The 18,928-nt window shown below is 42.5% G+C and overlaps 1 protein-coding gene across 5 annotated transcripts in view; it reads left to right on the top strand.

Moving 5' to 3' along the window:
* Positions 1–18,928, top strand: part of GABRB2 (gamma-aminobutyric acid type A receptor subunit beta2) — a 227,312-nt gene that overhangs the window by 174,206 nt on the left and 34,178 nt on the right. For all 5 annotated transcript variants that reach the window (XM_053296058.1, XM_053296059.1, XM_053296061.1 and 2 more), the window contains 2 exons: positions 16,205–16,342; positions 17,636–17,788. In XM_053296058.1, the coding sequence (XP_053152033.1) occupies positions 16,205–16,342; positions 17,636–17,788 (291 nt within the window). The remainder of the gene's footprint in view (positions 1–16,204; positions 16,343–17,635; positions 17,789–18,928) is intronic.

Consider the following 18,928-nt stretch of genomic DNA (forward strand, 5'->3'; position numbering starts at 1 on the left):
CTTACTTTCCTTAAGAAAAGTAAGCTTATAAGGAGAGCTGGTCTTGTGGTAGCAAGAATAGCTAAACAGGGTCTGCCCTGATTGCATTAGAATGGGAGACTACATGTGAATACTGTAAGATATTCCCCTTAGGGGATGGAGCCACTCTGGGAACAGCATCTAGATTCCAAGTTCCCTCTCTGACATCTCCAAGATTAGGCTGAGAGAGATTCCTGCCTGCATCCTTGGAGAAGCCGCTGCCAGTCTGTGTAGACAATGAGGCTATTCTGACAATCAGCTGAAATTGGGCTAGGGTAGCCTAGCCCAATTTTGGCTGACCATGTCAGCCACCAGGCTCCCAGGTGGTTAACCCGCCTAAGTACCCCTGCCCTTAAACCAGATTTGCAGAGCGAGCGCTTTGCAAACCTGGTTTTGAAAATCATGCTGTGCCGTGGCTACTCCACGCTGCAGCTACTCATGAGGAGACCCCCGGAGGGGAGGCAAAAAGCCACCGCCCGGCTCCGGGGGTCTCACCAGCATGCCCTGCACGCTGGATCTTCCGGGGGCGATCTGACTCAGTATATGGCAGCTTCCTGTATTCCTCTCCTAACCTCATTTTAGGGGGAGGCTCCATAGGCGGGTTTGCTGCCACCGTAGTGCCGCTGGGATCGAGCCCAATCCCAGTAGATTGCATTGCTGCTGGGAATGAGCCCATTCCCGCTCTTCCTTAGCCCGGTTTTGTGCACTGTAGACAATACTGAACTAGATAGACCAATGGTCTCATGTGGTATATGACAGCTTCCTATGTTCCTATCACCTGCCATTTTGTGTGTTTGTATGTCTGAGTCCCCCCTCAACTTTGTAATGCCTGGACCAGTATGAACCAAATTGGGTACAGGAGTAGGAACACATAGGGACACCTCAATGGCATAGTTTGTGATGATGTCATCCACCCCAATTCAAGATGGTGAACTTTAGAGGCACAAGTAGGCTAGCTTGTGAACCGTCTAACCGATTTTAACCAAATTTGATACAGAGTGACACATAGGGACACCTCAATTGTGTAGCTTGTAATGATGTCATCCACCCTGATTCAAGATGGTGGACATATGAATGTTTGAGGCACAAGTGGGCTAACTTCTGAACCACCTAATTGATTTGAACCAAATCTGGAACTGTTGTAGGGACACATAGGGACACCTCAATAATGTAGTTTGTGGCATTGATGCCAGAACCTAAGGGGTATACTCGTGGGTCATCTACCCCATTAAAGATGGCATATACATGAAGGTCTGAGGCGTAACTGCCTAACTTACGAACCACCTAATCGATTTGAACCAAATTTCCTACAGCTGTAGAGACACATAAGAATGGCTCAAGGCATAGTTTGTAATGATATCATCCACCCCAATTCAAGATGACAAAGGCGTGAACGTTTGGGACACAAGTGACTAACTATTGGACTGCCTAATCAATTTGGAACAAATTTGGTGTAGCTGTAGTGAGTGACTCAAAGGGACACCTCAGTGGCGTAGTTTGTAATGATGTCATCCGCCCCAGTTCAAGACGATAGACGCGTCAACATTTGAGGCACAATTGGGAACCAATTTGGACCAAATATGGTACAGTTGTAGGCACACCTATGGAGACCTCAAAGGCATAGGACCAGATCTCACGATCAGTGAAACTCGGTTTGGGGCAGTGAGCGGGTAGCAAACCCGGGCTTTAGGGAGGGCTATCAAAGCGGGTGACCCGCTTGTAAGCCACCAGGCTCACCTGCAAGCCCGGTGGTTTACATGACCAACAAAAATCGGGCTAGGCAATCCTAGCCCGATTTTTGTTGATCGTGAGAATAGCCCCATAGTTTGTGATTATCTCATCCACTCCAATTCAAAATGGTGGATGCATGAATATTTTAGGTGCAAATAGGCTAACTTGTGAACCACCATGAACCAGATTAGCTACTGCTATGATGCCTTAGTGGCATAGTTTGTAATGATGTCATCCATCCTGACTCAAGATGACGGATGTGTGAACATTTGAGGCGCGTGTGGGCTAACTTGTGAAGATGGTATTTATCAGTTAAGATTGTGAAAGAAAAGTAAGCAGATTAGTTCTTACCAGAACAACTTGTTATAACTACCTTGCTTTATAAATTATGCCCTTCCAGTTTTCTCTAGAACAAAAGCCAAAGGGCCTGTAGAGACTAAGAGCATTTTACATATGAAATGGGTCTAAGTCCAACTAAACACAATACCACTTAATGAAATTTGGTGGGGCAAACTGAACACCTTTCAATTGGTCATTTTTGCATTTACATAGTTTGTTCTATGATCTGGTTGGGAGCGGAGGCAGAAAACCAAATAGCAGTTAGAACCTACATCAGCTAGCATCTTTTTCATCTTGCATCTGTTTTTCTAGTAGTTTAATTGTTTTTATGAAGCTTATACTTATTGTTGCTTATCAATTTGTCTTTAAAACAGTTTAACTCACTGGCTGACTCTAACAAAAGAAGTACATATGCAGCAATGCACTCCCACTTCTGCAGTGTGGGCACTTGAGCACGAACAAACTATTTTAATTGATGTCCCCTAACCCCTGAAGCACTCTGTACAACTCGCTCATGTGACCTGAGGGTCACGCAATCCTCAGGGACATATTAGCAGGTTGTATAGAGTGCTTCTGGGGAAGTGGAGATCAGCAAAAATCTCCCCTTGCCATGTTAGGGCACTGATACTACAAAAGTGGGAGTGCATTGCTGAACACATGATACCTTCAACTTCATGCACACAGTGTTAAGATGTCAGCTATATCCTTTTAAAAAAAGTAAAGATTCCTTGAATTGTTATACTGGTGTTCACACAAAAAAATGTTTGTTCACCATTTGTTTGTATGTGTGAGAGAGATATTGGGGATATTCTGACGATCAGGAAAAATCGGGCTAGGAAAGCCTAGCCCAATTTTTTCCAGTTGTGAGAACCACCAGGCTCGGCTGTGAGCCTGGTGGTTCTCGAGCGGTTAACCCGCTCAAGTACCCCTGCCCTTAGCCCGGGTCTGCAGAGCAAGCACTCCGCAAAACCGGGCTCTCTGGTTGTGAGTAGGTGCGGCTCCATGCCGTGGCTACTCGTGAGTAGACCCCTGGAGGGTAGGCGAAAAGCCGCCTCCCAGCTCTGGGGGTCTCCCCAGTATGCCCTGCGCACTTGCGAAGGGCATACTGGGGTTTCTGGGGGCCGTGCGGCTGCCCAGGGCTCCCTGCCCGATTGTCTGCGGGGAGAGCGGGCTTAGCCCGCTCTCCCCGCAGTTTGGGAAAAAGTGTGTCTCACAGATCATGAGACCCGTCTCAATGAGGTCATTCACAAAATGAAAATCTGTGTTCTACCCAAATTTTGGAGCTGTGTGTGCTCCAAATTTTTGGTTGTGTGGAAGCAAGGTAGGAGGAAAACCTGGGTAAAAGTTAGTGTGTGGAAGCAAGGTAGGAGGAAAACCTGGGTAGCTTTTCCTCCTACTATGCTTCCACACACTCACTTCTACCCAGGTTTCCCCCTTACCTTCCTTCCACACAGCTGAAAATTGGCAGCATAATTTTTACAGCTCCCAAACCTGGTTAGGACACAGTTTTCGATTGTGTGAATGACCTCATTGACTCATCACCCATGGTTTTGTTACCCGCAGTAATCTGTGGGACTCCCCGCAGATAATGAGATCCACCTGTACCACGAAATGGCAGGATAACTAAATGGAGATTTCCATTCAAATGGTATTTTATAGGGTTGTGCTTTTTTTTTCTGTTTTGTTTTTGGCCCAAATCAGAAGCACCCCCATTTTGTTCTTTGTTCAAAATCAGCCAATCCGAAACACCCCAATTTTGTTCTTTGTTCAAAATTGCAAAATCCAAATCCGAAACATTTTGGATTTTAAAAAATAGCCCTGGGAAAAAACTAGTGGGTGGGTGTGGTAGTGCCCAATGGGTGGAAACTTCCACCCACATTTCAGAGGAATTGGGCAAAGGGCTGGTTTTTGGTGAATTTTTGAAGTATATGATTTTTCCCATAGGGAAGAATGGAGGTTTCAGCAAAAGTATAGCTTCATGTTGGGGGGAAAGGGGTGGCCCAGAGCAGAGTAGAGTGGGTGGTAATGCCCAGTGGGGGCAAGGAAGCTGCCAGAATTATTTCAAAGGAATTGGGCAGAGGGCTGATTTTTAAAGATGCAATGGAGTTTGCGTGTCTGTAAAGTTCTTCCCCATAGGGAATGATGGACCTCCATAATTCCTGCCCCATAACTGCACTTGGGGGGCAACAGGGTGGCCCAGAGTGATTGGTGGTGTAGAGCACATAGGGTGCCAACCACCCCCATGGGTTGCTAACTCATGGGGTACTGGGTTCTGTTGTTTCTGAGATCTTTTGATTGTAGATTCAGATTCTCTGGTAGCATATGAGAGTGGATTCATGGTTTGTCTTTGAAAATCTCATATGCTACCAGAGAATCTACACTCAGAACACCTCAGAAACAACAGAACCCAGCACTCCATGGGTTAGCAAGCCATTGGGGTGGTTGGCACCCTATGTGCACTAAACCACCACTCACTCCCGACCACCCCAGTGCCCCCCAGGTGGAGTTATGGGTCTGCCGAAACCTCAATTATTCCCTGGGGGGGGGGACCTGAAAGAAGTGTAAACTTCAACAATTCCTAAGAAATCAGCCCTTTGCCCTATTCCTTTGGAATCTGGGTTGTGGCAGGCACCCCTTGGGGCACTGCCACCCAACCCACTGTTTTTCCCCTCAGGCCCCCTTTCTGCCCTGAATCTGCCCCAAAGACATGTCAACTTCAGAAATTATTTAAAAATCAGCCCTTTTCCCAATTCCTTTGGAATCTGGGTGGTAGCAGGCACCCATTGGGGCACTACCACCTGAACCACTCTTCTGCCCCCAAAGCCCCCTTTCTGCCCCGAATCCACCCCAAATAACATCAACATCACACATCAACAACAGCAGAGCTTTGGAAAAAATGAGCCAGATTTCCAAAGGTCATGCACATCCACACACCCCCATCCGAAATGCAATTGATCTACACACAACAGTGTGAAACAACAACAATGAAATGCACACTGCCCCACTGGCCAATGAGGGTAAATGCACACTGCCCCACTAGCCAATGAGGGTAAAATTTACCCTTAAATTTGCTTAAAAGGAATAAGGAGGCAATTGCCAGCAGATCAGCCCATGCTTTCACTGGCCAATCTGCGGGCTGGAAGGGCTGGAACTTCAAACAGATGTCAAAACTCAAAATGGAGACTGAAGGAGAAAGACTTTTTGCGATTGCAAAATGGACTTCCAAAACAGCTGAAACAACAAAACGTTTTGTATCCGAAACAGGGATGTTTTGTTTTGGCTACAAAATTTTCTGTTTTGGGCATTGGGTGTTTTGTTTTGGCTACAAAACAGCCGAAATGGCCTGTTTTGTGCACAAAACATTTTGTGTCTGAAATGAAATGCACATCCCTAGTATTTTTAAGAGTGCTTTAGGTGCTGTAAAGATCTCTGAAATGTTCCTACTATACTGAGCCAAACTGGAACTATGCATATTTTTGTTTGGACTGCTGCAGTAGGATGAAAATACTCTGGGATGGTAATTGATATTGTACAAAAGAATGAATTATTACATCTAGATATGCAACTGAAAAAAATATGAACCCAGACAGAATAGCTTAGGCAGCCCAATTTTTAGGACTAATGACCAATTATAATGGAAGCAAAGTGGAAAATGTGGAACACTTTTATATAAGAGAAGCACAAGAATGCATTTCCCATTGCATTTTCTTCACATGTTAGTGACAGGGCTGCAATTTACAGGATACTGATTTCATTTTTTAAAAAATGATACTGTATTCATTCTAAAAGTATATAAAATACCATTCAGTTCAGAAGCAATACACTTTCTTTGGTTTTAAAAACTGGTATCTAAATTTTACGTTTGGGAGATATATGTGAAACTGTTCCGATTTGGCAAAAGGCAAAATAACAAATATTTCTGTTCTGAAACAATAGATTATTCCAGGAAGTATTCTTGTCTGATAGCTCTAATCTTATTCCCTGTTTAGGAATAGACATATTGGTATCTGGGATCTATGACAGAGAGAGAGGGAGAGAACTCAAACTGAAACAAGTAGACATACTCAAATATTGAACTTGAAATTATTTTATATATAAAAGTGCTTTAAATTTTTTTTTACATGTTTCTGATTTACAAGTGTACACATTTTATTTTTTACTCTATTAAAGAACTAGGAACTACATTTTCCAGGTTCTCAACATCATGAACTGCAGTACCTAGGGTTGCGTTCCCTGCTGTGGTATTCCTGCAGGGAGTGGAACTCTCCCTGTTGCTCCATGCCTTTAGCAAGTTCTGTGGTGGTGATGGAAAGGGGCTTGACAAATATCCCTTGGGAAAGCGTTCCAGAGATTAGATGCCTCTATCTAAAAGCCCTGTCTGGTACCTGCCAAACAATTTTGTATTGGAGGTGGCTAGCGATCAGGGGCACGAGAGACCAGCCATAAGATTCGTATGGGTTAGAGTAGTCCTTAACATTGTATCCTGTCTTGCATTCAAGAACCCATGAGGCCCAACATGAGGCAAGGCTGTTGAAGTTGCATAATCCTGAAGAACTCAGAGTGAATAATTTTTTGAACCTTCTCAAGCTCCACCTCTCTGCCTGCAGAGAAGAGAAATTTAAAAGGGCAGCCCTTTGCCTTGGAGTCTTACACTCCTCACATGCTTCATCACATCCCTCCTGGCCTGTTGTCAATGTCAGTGTACAGGCTTGGAGGACTACAAGGCCTGGTTCTTTGGGGGCTCAAGCTCAGTGAGCGCTAAGAGACTCTGGGGTCTCCAGTTCTGGAGTTTCTAGCTTGGTATCTGAGACTGATTCCAGGACTAACTCTTCCAGCCTGGCCGCCCCCCGCCTCCTCAGGATCAGACTCTGAGCTACTGCTCAGGTTGGTGGTCACGGCACTTAAGATAACCTGTTGTCAGGTCTTACAGGGCCTTAATAGGCAAGACCTATTCTTTAAATGGTCCCAGAAACAAACTGGTAGTCAATGTAACTGGTACAAAATTGGTGTCACCTGATTATGACACCTTGCCCCCACATGCATCCACATGGCGGCATTCAAAAACTGCAGCTTCTGAACCATCCTTAAAGCAGCTCCTTATAGAGTGTGTTACAGCAAAGCAGCCTTCTGAGACTAATGATGAGCCAGGTAAGGCTGTAAGTGGGTGAACCAGGCTTGTAAAATGCAGTCCTGTACACCAGCATCATCCAAGCATCTAAGCATAATGCTGTGTTCGGAAGCATTCCCAGACAAATTTTTGTGACTGTAGGTGCTGGCCTGAGAGGTGAATATTTCACAAAAACTATTAAGTATCTCTCCCTAGTAGTACTCCTTGCTACTTCCTTAGTTATGACAGGGGTAGGGAATCCGTATTGGAGACTGGAAGCAACAGAGGTCCAATCACGAAATGACAGTAAATGACCAGGTTCTCTCTCCTGTTGGACTAGTAAAGTTATGCATATGGCAGGGGCGTATCTATAGGGGGCGGGGGGGCACGTGCCCCGGGCGCCACTTGAAGGGGGGGCGCAATTTCTTAAAATTAAATAATTTTTAAAATGGCCACCAAAAACAAAATGGCCACTGGGCATGCTCAAATGGCCTCTGTGAGGCCCTAGGGCATGCCACGCCTTGCAGAGGCCATTTGAGCATGCACAGTGGCCATTTTGTTTTCAGTGGCCATTTTTTAAAAAAAAATTTAAAAAATGACCACCACACATGCTCAAATGATGCCTGTGAGGCCCTAGAGGCCAGTGGGAGGAGGGGGAAACTTTTAAGACCCCCCCACAGCCTTTAAGATGTCCCCCAAAGGGGCTACAGGTTAAAAAAAATTTTTTAAATTAATATAATATGTCACTGTACACATATTCAGATTGCCACTATGTACAGAAAATCAGGGCTTGTGAATACTGAGCTGAAGTTTATGAGCTAAGATTGTATCCATTTGCTCTTACTTTGCTTCTTGTGATAAGTGAGTTAAATGTGATGTCTTAATAATATGGCTATTAATGGTCAGTTTGTCTTTGAATCAATGTGAAATCCTTAGTATCAAGGCCCACTGGGAGTTTCTTGCTCTTTCTCTCATTTTTACTGTCTTTCTGAAATACTAGAATATATTCCAAGCAGTGACACAGTTTACTCTGTAGATCATTTAATTATTTTCAGAGTATCTGGGAAAAGTCAAATTCTCCATTTATTTTTAAAACTTATGTAATAGTGATGCTACAATGCATAGCAGAGAAATAGACAGGCACTTCTTTTAGTTTTTCCAAGTACACCTCCACATAATATTTGGGGATTTCATGAGCCCCAGCATACTGAAATTTGTCGTTTTCCAGCATTTTAACCTGAGCTATCCAAACAAATTAATGATAGCCCCACAATTTGGATAGTTTAAAAAAATAAATCTGAAGTGGTAGATAGGAGCTTGACCACATGTATGATATTGGTAATTTTTGTAATTTTTTAAATTTTTAAAATAAAAGTTTTCTGAAACATGTGTGTCAGTCAGATGTATGTTGGGGGGGGTGCGGCGGGGGGGCGCAATTTCAGTGCTTGCCCTGGGCGCTGTTTTCCCTAGTTACACCACTGGCATATGGATCACCATTTTAAATCTGGATCACCTCACGGGATACCTGCCTATCTAAGGGTTGTTACCACTTGATATTTCTTCTCCAGTGCTACTTGCTATTGTCAACAAGTATATTGAGTCATAACTGATAACTTTTTGTGAGCATACAGGAAAAAATCAGGTTATAGATCTTAAAATGCAAGATAGTTGATTTTCTACTTCACATGTTAGGTTATTCAATCTCTTAAGAAGCAAGTAAACAGAATGTGACACAAATCCACTGGAAATGTTACAGTCAAACAGAACACATGTCCACCAGTTTAAGACAGGATTAAATATAATGACCCTGTTAATGCTTAAGAAATGAATGGTTCATTCAGTAAATTTTGTTCAGCTTAAAATTCTGAGGTTGCTCTATTTTTCAGTATTTTATAGACAGCAAAGAATTGGTGCCTTAAAAACCATGTGTTGTGTGCACATACAAGAGTGTATCTGTACAACCTAGTTGCAGAAATTAGAATTTTTCACTAGTTTTCACTGAAAATTAGACATTTTCAGATTGAAGCAGGATTCATTGAGGTCAATGCCTGACATCCTGACTGGTTTACTCAGTACTATTCAGGAGTTATTCTAATGGACTACTAAATTTCAGTAGGATTTCCTCTAGTAAATTTAGTCAGGATGTCAGCAGTGTTTCCTCTTATTTTTTTCAGCAGTGAGCGAAATTAGTTTTGTTCTGAACGGCAGTATCAAAGCAGTGTGCACACATGTGCATTATTATATGCCACTATAGATATCGAACACACACGCACACACAAACACCATAAATATGGCAGGAAATAAGTGTATTTTACAATTCTGCTCTATTTTATAACAAAGTATTTTTTTAAAAAGGCAATACTTCAACAAACAGTGATAATACTTCAATATTCAAATTAGTATGGTAGAAGTAGTATTATCACCATGCTGTTTCATCCAGCCACTCTGCTTTGAACAAGAAATGGGATTTCTTCGCTTTTGGCCCTTTGCTAGATGATGCCATTGGCTTGTGTTTAGGTATGGCTGCTAAAAAGATAAATTGTGCTAAACATTATCATCTTCAATTTGCCCACAAGAAAAGAAGAGTCAGTGTTAATATATTTGATTTTGTATTAGAGGCTGCTGGCCTTTATCTGCCTTTTGTTTTAATAGCAATTGGTGGTTAAATGGGTATAAAAGCCCATAAAATGATATTTTGTATTAAGTAATAAAATTATAATAAATGTAATAAGTTTTATTAAATAAAATAAAAACAATAAATTAAATAATTAACTCCCTGTTGACTACATTTTATGTAAATTTGAATTCATCCTTGTTTTCTTGCTCTTATCCTGTAAAGACTGTAGGCTTTGGGGACGGAGTGGGTGTCATTTTTTTTTTAATCTGTCCAATATAAACCACTTTCAGAACATTTTATTGGAAAATGGTATATAATGCTAATAAATAATAATGATGTCAACAAGCGCAGAGCAAGAACAAAAAGTGCACATACACTGAAAACATGAAAATATTTAAAATATTATTCAAAATATAAAATTTCATGCAAAATATTAAATATTTTGCATGAAAGGCACATTAACTAAATATAGCAATTAAGATATTAACCAGCAGTCAAAATATGCAGCAGGATGGTGCTAAAACCAGCAGAAAGCAACACCAAATTCTCTGTATGTGTATTGAGCGAGTGCTACCTCATCAAGCAGTAAAGCATTTTGTGACCTGTTCTAGAATCACTGTTGAGGGATCACACATAATTTAAAAAACCACACAAACTAGCTTAACCCACAAAGAGCATCTATGCACTAGTACTTGATTGCTGCCACAGCCCTACTCATCTCAGATATCTCTCCACCCCTCACCTGAGCCGCACTCCTCCTCCTCCTCCTCCATCCCTTTACTCCATCCCCCTTACCGCTCTTGGTCACGGCTGCAGCATTGTGGTGCCTATTGGCCAAGCTGCAGCCCTCTGTCCCCAGAGACCTCTTCACCTGAGCCCTGCTCCTGCTCCTCCCCACAGGAGCAGCAGGAGTTGACCGGGCCCTTCCTTGCTGCCACCACCACCATGGCCATTCCCCTCATCTCACTGACAGGCCTGGGCCCATCCCTTGCCTGCCTGCCTCCCTCTGCCAATGGCCTTGGTAGCCTCAAACAGCAGCAGTGGTTGACTGGGCACTTTCTTGCTGCCAACAGGCACTACCATGGCCACTCATTCCCACCAGGCTGCTGACAGGCTCAGGCACATCCCTCACCCTTCCTTCTTTCTCTCTTTCCCTCCCTTCTTTTTCTCTCTTTCTTTCTTTTCTCTCTCCTCCACTCACTCTTCCCCTGTCTTTCTTTTCCCCCTTCCCCCCCTCTCTTTCTCTTTCCCTTAGTTAACAAATCTTGTTCATCTTGTTTCTTCATCTAATTCACACAACTGCAGCCTCCTTCTGAAGGGGCTCTTTCCTCCCTCACAACACCTCTCTTCGCAGACCCCTGCCCACTATATATATCACTGTCTACAATCAAGAATATCTTCTGATCTCTCTGCGTATGGAATCCGCACTGCCCAATCACCATGGTGCCACAGGCTCCTCCTCCCTATCTGCATATAGAATCTCCACTACACAATCAACATGGTGCTTCTGCTTGCGAACTCTCATGAGAGCTGCCATGCATGGGGTTAGCCACGGGTACTCCATTAATTTTTTTAACTGTGGTTTTCGATGATTTGGAGGTAATTTCCAGAGCACAGCACAACTTGGGGGACTAGCAAAGTATTGTAGAGAACTGTCTCTCACATTTCCCTCCCCCAAATTTGGCCCATTTCCTATCACTTGATCATTTCTCCAATGACCAGAAACCTAATCCCTGCGATCCCATAGCCCCAATGACTTGATATTTGCAGTTTCCCTATCCACAGTTGCAGCTGGGAATGGAACCCCCACGAATATTGAGGTCCCCTGTATTGGAACCAGATGCATCAAGTTCTAGAAATATTATGCACGCTGGACATGGCCATCTTAGGTGGGAACAGAATCAAAGGATCGAGTCACTAAACAATGCTTCTAGCTTCCCTTAGGGAATAGTTATATGGTGAACACAGTAGGAAACAACAAGGTCATTCACACAATCAAAAACTGGGGTTTACCCAGCTTTAGGAACTGTGTGTGCTCCCAATTTTTGGTTGTGTGGAAGCAAGGTAGGAGGAAAACCTGGGTAAAAGTGATTATGTGCAGCGGCGGATTAAGCTTTTTGCCGCCTGTAAGCAACCAAGGATGTGCCACCCCTCTCTGTCTGTCCCAGCACAAAATGATTTAGTATATGTTGTTTCCCATCCCCGATCATGTGTATTACATGCCAAAATGAAATTCAGTACACGGCCAACGCCGCCTCAGCCTCCTCCTTCTCCTCCCCCCCCCCCCCCACTCACAGCAGCAGCAGTACAAAGAGGCAGGCAGGAGCAGGCCAGGGCTGCCTTGCTGTCTTGTCCTCCCTACCTGCCCGTCTTCCCTCTCTGCCTCGCTCCTGTTCCTCACACTTCCTGGTCCCCTTGAAAGCACAGTGGCAGCCCCAAAGCCCAGGAGAGAAAAGCCTGTGAAGGGACCAGTGTAGCACAGAGTACTGCTTCCCACAGCCAGCCCCCTCAGCCCTTCCTGCACTGGGAGTTCCTGCATATCACTGTACCTCCTTCTCGCCACCATCTGCTGCAGGCTGTGTTTGGCTGACAACACAAACATCACATCCCCTAAATCAAGGGGCCAAAAAATATGGCAGGGCTACCTGTTTCTTTCATTCCAGACCTATAGCAGCTGTTGGCTGTGATACAGCTGCTCCGAGAAAACCGCCTCTTCCATTTTTTCAATGTTTGTGAAGATTTCCTTACCAACCCCCCCTCCCCCGCCACAAAAAACCATACCCACATCAAAATAATAATAATAAAATTGGAGGATATGAAACATACATATCTACTAAAGTCTACCGACTGGAAATGAAACCAGAAAGGAGATGATCATGTGAACCAGAAAGGAGATGCTTCAGACTCACAGCCGAGGTGGACCAACATAGGAAGTTCGGTCTCAATTACCCATAACAAGGCTTGGCAGAGCCAGGCATCCTAGCATTGCCAGAAGGAAGCCAAAGAGAGCATGGCCCTTTCCAGACCTGCCACCTTTTCAGGCTGCAGCTGCTTCCTGCCCCCATTGATCTTCCTTCTGGTGCCACCCGCTGCAACAGCCATCCTGCTCAGCATTGGACCATTCCCTCACCTCTTCTCCCTTCCTTTCTGCCTCTACTCTAGCCCTCTGTCTCCCAACCCAGAAACCCTCTGCTCGGAAAGGCAAGGGATTTTTCCAGCTTGCTCTCTGTCCCGTCCCTCCCTCTCACGGGCTCACACACCGCCCGTATTTTGCACCCCAGCCCCAACACTGCCTTGCAATGCAAGATACTGTCTTGAAGTTGGGCCGATTTGCCGCTTCTCAAACTTTGCCACCATAGGCAAGTGCTTGCTTTGCCTATCCATTAATCTGCCCCTGATTGTGTGGAAGCAAGGTAGAAGGAAAACCCAGGTAGCTTTTCCTCCTACCTTGCTTCCACACAACCAAAAATTGGGAGCACCCACAGCTCCCAGACCCAGGTTGGACACCATTTTTGATTGTGTGAATAACCTCCTCATGTTGGTGACCAGTTTTTCATCAAAAGTGAAGAGTGAGTGCTGCAGGCAGCATGAAAAAAAAGAGGAAATAAAGTTCAAACACATAATCGTGTTCTCCTAATTTAAGCTCTTTACTCCATGATATCAAAAAAAAAGAGCTACTTGTCTATGAATCTGGTATTTGAAACTTTTCTTCTTCTTTTTTTTAAAGAAAGAAATCTAGAGAGACTAACAGCTACTCCAGAGAAAGAAAACATAAATTTTTGGAGCAGGAAATATTTTTCTTGCTTCAGTATAAAATCCAGTCAATAATAGCAATGAAAGGAGAATTAAAAGCATTTAAATGTCTCAGAAAAGCTGGTAAATAGCTATGAATACATAAAATAAAGTGGGGGGCTCAATTTTAGTCACATTAGTGCTTGCTTGTTTAACTTAGATCTGAAGAGTCGTGTCTTGTGCTGAGAAATCAGTGTGCCTGTGGTTATTTCTTATAAGTGTATGTGTTAGTTTGTTGCATAGGAACTTAGCTTCATTTGAGTGTAAATAGTTTAAATCCTTAATTTTTATCAAAGTAATCCTGTTGCATCTGCATACAGCAGAACTCATGAATTAGATGGTGGGGTCAGAATCAGATCTGTATATCTAACTTTGGGGGTTAGAGATTATGCCCTTCTGCCATTTACATGGATTGCTTGTAATTACTTGGATAGTTCTGTCAGTTGTCCTTGTCATTTCCAACATTATTCTACTTTTATGTTCATTACAAATCAGTAATGGTCAGTAATGTAATGGTGAAGCTATATCCATCATAAATATTACAATCTCCTTTCCCATTCAAGCATTTAGTCTGCAGGGTGAAATGTGTTACTGGTGAGGGACAGTTCACTTTGATTACTGAGCATGTGCAGTGGTCGTGGCAGTCACATAGCCAGTGATGATGATGAGGCCTGGGGAGATGTATGTCTGCAATACACCACAATTGTTGGAAAGAAAGGCATGAGGGACCAAACAAGCTCATATTGTCAGGGAAGTAAAAGGAAATACCTTCCCTTTTGTTGTTCCAGCACAACAAGACTATCCTAATCTTTCCATTATTACTTTTTGTCATTTCTTTCTAAGCAAATAGCCAGAAAAGTAACATTGGCCTGAAAAAAAGTAATATAAAGAAAAATGTTATACTGCCTTTCTGCCAATGCACTCAGGTTAGTTTACAGTTTAAAATAATGGCTTGGAATACGAAACGGGAAAGAGGCAGGGAAGAAAGGAAGGAAACATGCAGTGAGTAAATAATCAAACAGTTCTAGGTGGGGAGCAACCAAATGACAGTTTGTTCAAGTCCTGCCAATGGAGGGGCCTAGCTTTCTGACGTCTCCTTCATTAGAACCCAAGCATAGTCCACCTTATCTGTCTTCACTAGACCCAGAATTACAAATAAAGCTATCGCTGTTAGCTCTGCACACAAGGCTCTACATCTTCTGGGCCAGAATATTTGAAGTTGTAGGGTGGTATTCCTGTACAAGTGGCATGGGCAACCCTTGCTGAACTACACGTCAGAATGGGGTGATAATGCAAAGGAGATGAGACAGTCTTCTAACAAATAACAGTGTATTTTATTAATGAGTACTCTTGGTGGTTCACAAAAAGGAAAAGGGGATTAGCAATAACATCATGAATTCAATTGTCAATTAATATGAAATGGCGGAGAAGGTTTTAACACATTTTAAACCATCAATCTTTGGGGATGATACTCCTAGACTGACATGAAATGGCAGTTAACTGTTTTAGGGAAGCAGGAAGGCGTGAAGTGAGGGAAATCCTTGAGTGGGTGATTCAAGCAGGTGGGGAAAGTCCAGAAAGGATAGACCACCAGGTCTTATTAGACAAGTAAATTCTAAATAATCTATTGCCAGGCTGGAGGTGTTTTTGTCTTTGTCCTTTCTTTGCTGGGGACACTGATTGGGTTAGTCTCTTTCAGTTGTGAAATCTTTGAGGGTTTTTGGAATTCATTATTTAGAAGGATAGAAATTTGTCCACCTACAATGCTGGTTTTCCTCAAATTCCTTAATTAAATGGAGCAGGGGCTGAGCTGGCAGCCTGACCTTATTTGGAGTCCCATGGCCAGGAATTTTTCTAATTTTATCAATGTTTAGACATTTTGGCATGGGGCAGAAGGGTCCCTTATCTGGAATTTAGGAGCACCTGAGATTTCTGAAGGAACAAGTTCTTTCTTTACATAATTATGAATGCTGGTGTGGGTTCCTTGGAACCTTTTAATTAGATTGAGTCACACCTTCTCATGTTGTCCTGTGTTCACATAGTAGAAACCTTTTAACTCTTTGCCAGCCAAGTGGGGTGTCATGTGTTTCCACTCACATCCCTTCTAGAAGCCACTTTCTCGTTTCTCTCAGTTACTGCACAGTTGAACCCAGAGTCCTTGCTTCATCAAAGACACAGATAAAAGTGGGACGTGCTAACATATGGGCTGCTCTCAAAAAGATAATATATGTGAAGTGCTCTGTGTATTCAGAAAGTGCTATGTGAATGCAAAGTGTTATTATTCATCTAATCAGCAGGCATTTCTAAAAAGCAAGGCTGTCAACTACTAATTAGGCCTTTAGTACAGGTTGTAAACTAGCAGATAAAATATTCCCAAATTGATTATATTTCAAACCTTTTCCAAACTCAGATCAAGCCTAGCTGAAACATGTTGGGTTGCATAGCAAAAGTACTTAGTGGGTTGGATGGCTTTTTATTTTAGACAAATATTTGCAAGTTTTGAGCAAAATTGCTGAATTATTCTTGCAACATATGTGATACTGCAAGTGTGCCATGTCCTAAAGCTTTGCTTCTGTTTTTTGTTTTTCCCCTTTTTACAGATGGCTACACAACAGATGATATTGAATTTTACTGGCGTGGGGGTGATAATGCGGTTACAGGAGTGAGAAAGATTGAACTGCCACAGTTCTCCATTGTAGACTATGAACTTATCACTAAGAAAGTTGTTTTCTCGACAGGTTTGTGAAGGGATACTATAAAGGGAATGCTTCAATCTGTCAACTGAAAAGCTTTATATAAACAGTTCTGAATAATGTAGAACCTTAAACTTCATGGGTTACATAAAAGTTCTGAAGTTTTCAAGTGAGCATTGTGTACATAAATTAGCGCATTATAGTATTTGAATTAAAAGGCACAGTCATAAGTGCATTAAGAATAGCAAATATCTTAGTGTTTGACTGATGTTGATACTTTTAAACATTAACAATAGTTTATGGTAGTAGGCCTGAGTCAGTAAACTATTTTTTGTTCTCTGGAGCAAAGCTAAGAAGAAAAGCAATCAATTTTATCCACACACTTGCCTTAATGAAGCATACATTGACCCTTTCTGATGCCTGAAGACACCCTATGGAATGAAAATTAGCTGTTCCCCTTCTGCTGCACAAACTTCTAATCCTAGTTCAATGGGGCTATTTTTAATTTTGACAAACAAGCAGTCTTCAACAGAAGAAGAGATTACTTTATGTAACCAATAGTGAGGAAACAGCCTTTCAGACTGTCAATCAAGTTTAACTGCAATTATTTTTTTTTAATGTGTCACTAATTTGTATAGAATAGCTACCCGCTTTGGATTCTTCCTGGGTAGCAGAAATTCTATAATGAGTTTAACTGGGCTCTTTGCATTGGAGGTTTAAGCATGACTCCTGCCGACATTTTAAATCAAAACAGTGCTAAATGTTATTTAATTTCTGTGGTCTTGACTTCTCATCCCTTTCATTTCATTTCCTCATCCTGGTCCTTCACAGCAACTATTTCTACTTGATCATACCCCTGTGTAGTTACTAGGGTTATCAGGTAGAAGGAAGAGAATCCTGCAATAACTACTGTGCATGAATGCTTATTATGTTTGACTAGTAAGGGGGCTTGTACAACATGAATATGTATCTCCTTACCTGTGTGCTTAGAATTTTGTAGCCATCAATGTGTGAAACCATTTTCCATCCTGGCATTCTGAGTGCTTGTAGGTGTAAGGACCATGGTGTAAGTGCTCATGGTGTAAGGACCATGGGCTGGAAAGCTGTTCATTGGGTCACTGGACAGCATGGTTGGACTGATTTCGTGTTAGTCAAATGACAATGTATCCTTGATGTTCTTTGGATACAGATCAGAGAACTTGGCATTTTATTATTTTTTTCTTTCATAAGGAATGTACTCAGAGTTAAAATAAAATTCGGTGGGTTGTAACTTAATATCACCTTTTACAAGCTGGAGAACTAAATCATGGCCTTTTAAAATGTTCCTTTCTGTTTTAGGTTCCTACCCAAGGCTGTCTCTCAGCTTCAAACTTAAGAGAAACATTGGATACTTCATTCTGCAGACGTATATGCCTTCCATTCTGATCACTATTCTCTCCTGGGTTTCATTCTGGATTAATTATGATGCTTCAGCTGCAAGAGTGGCTTTAGGTAGGCATTTTTGCCCCACCAATGTTGAATCTGTTAACTACACATTTTGATCGCTGATTCGACCAATATAATTTCCAGTCAGGAAAAACTTCCTGTTACACCAGTTTAGATACAGTGGGCTACATGATGCTCAGCCCTCCATCAGTGCTAAGGATGCACCAGGGCAACGTCGAAGGCAGCCCTGAAAGTATCACTGGGACTGCTGTTCAATGACATCAAAGCACTTCCAGGCATCAGCACAGCACTACTCCTTTCCAGTGCCTGGGAGTTATTCGCACATGGCTTCATGCTTCGGGATAAATGTTGAGCAAAGCCACTTCGAACTACACTCATGGCATTGAGGGAAGCAGCCCCTCCACTCTGCTCTTGAGTTTTGTTTTGAAACAAGTTCACATGGCATGCGTCCATGTCTTCCTTCTAGCCAGTGTGGGGGGGGGAGCTTCCTAAAGAGCGATATCTGCATTTCTAAAGAGAGCATCCCACTTATCATGCTAATGATTCTACCTCAGTGCCTCTCCCTATGTGCTCTGGCATTTTCAGAAAAAGTAGCTTAAAATCAGCATTTTTAAAACCCAGAAATACATTGAGATAAGCTAGAATTTGCATCACAAAGCCTAATTTTTGTGTGGAGTGAGTCAAAGAATCTCGAAGGGACTTCGGGGTAGGTTTGGCTAGTGTGTGAACACACACACTCTCTTCTGAAGGAGATTTTGGATAGAAGCCCTGTGTGTAAAACCTCTAGGAAGTGCTTTAAAATCACAGCACAGCAGCCCCAGTGCTAAACCATCGGGACTGCCTTTGAAGTTGCGCAGCAACCATGGCATTAGAACTGATGGAGGGCTGAGCATCATTGCGAAGTAAACTGAGTCCATATTCTTTAAAAGGTTTACAACAAACTATATACAAGTGTTTCAGCTTAGCTGGGCTACAAGTGAGGTTTTGTGGGGGAGTTCAGCCTTGTTGTATTTTCATTAAGGTTGCAATTAAGATTCAGCATTCAAATCATTACAGTTCAGCTGGAAAAGTAAGAAACTGCATCTCTAAATTAGCTAACTGTATAATCATTGCAATTTAAATTAGCCTTGATAGCTTAAGTGGTTTTTATTGCACTGTATTTGGTCCTAGAATAGAAGACATTTC

Source organism: Hemicordylus capensis, chromosome 2, assembly GCF_027244095.1.
Source record: "Hemicordylus capensis ecotype Gifberg chromosome 2, rHemCap1.1.pri, whole genome shotgun sequence".
NCBI classification, from domain to species: Eukaryota; Metazoa; Chordata; class Lepidosauria; order Squamata; family Cordylidae; genus Hemicordylus; species Hemicordylus capensis.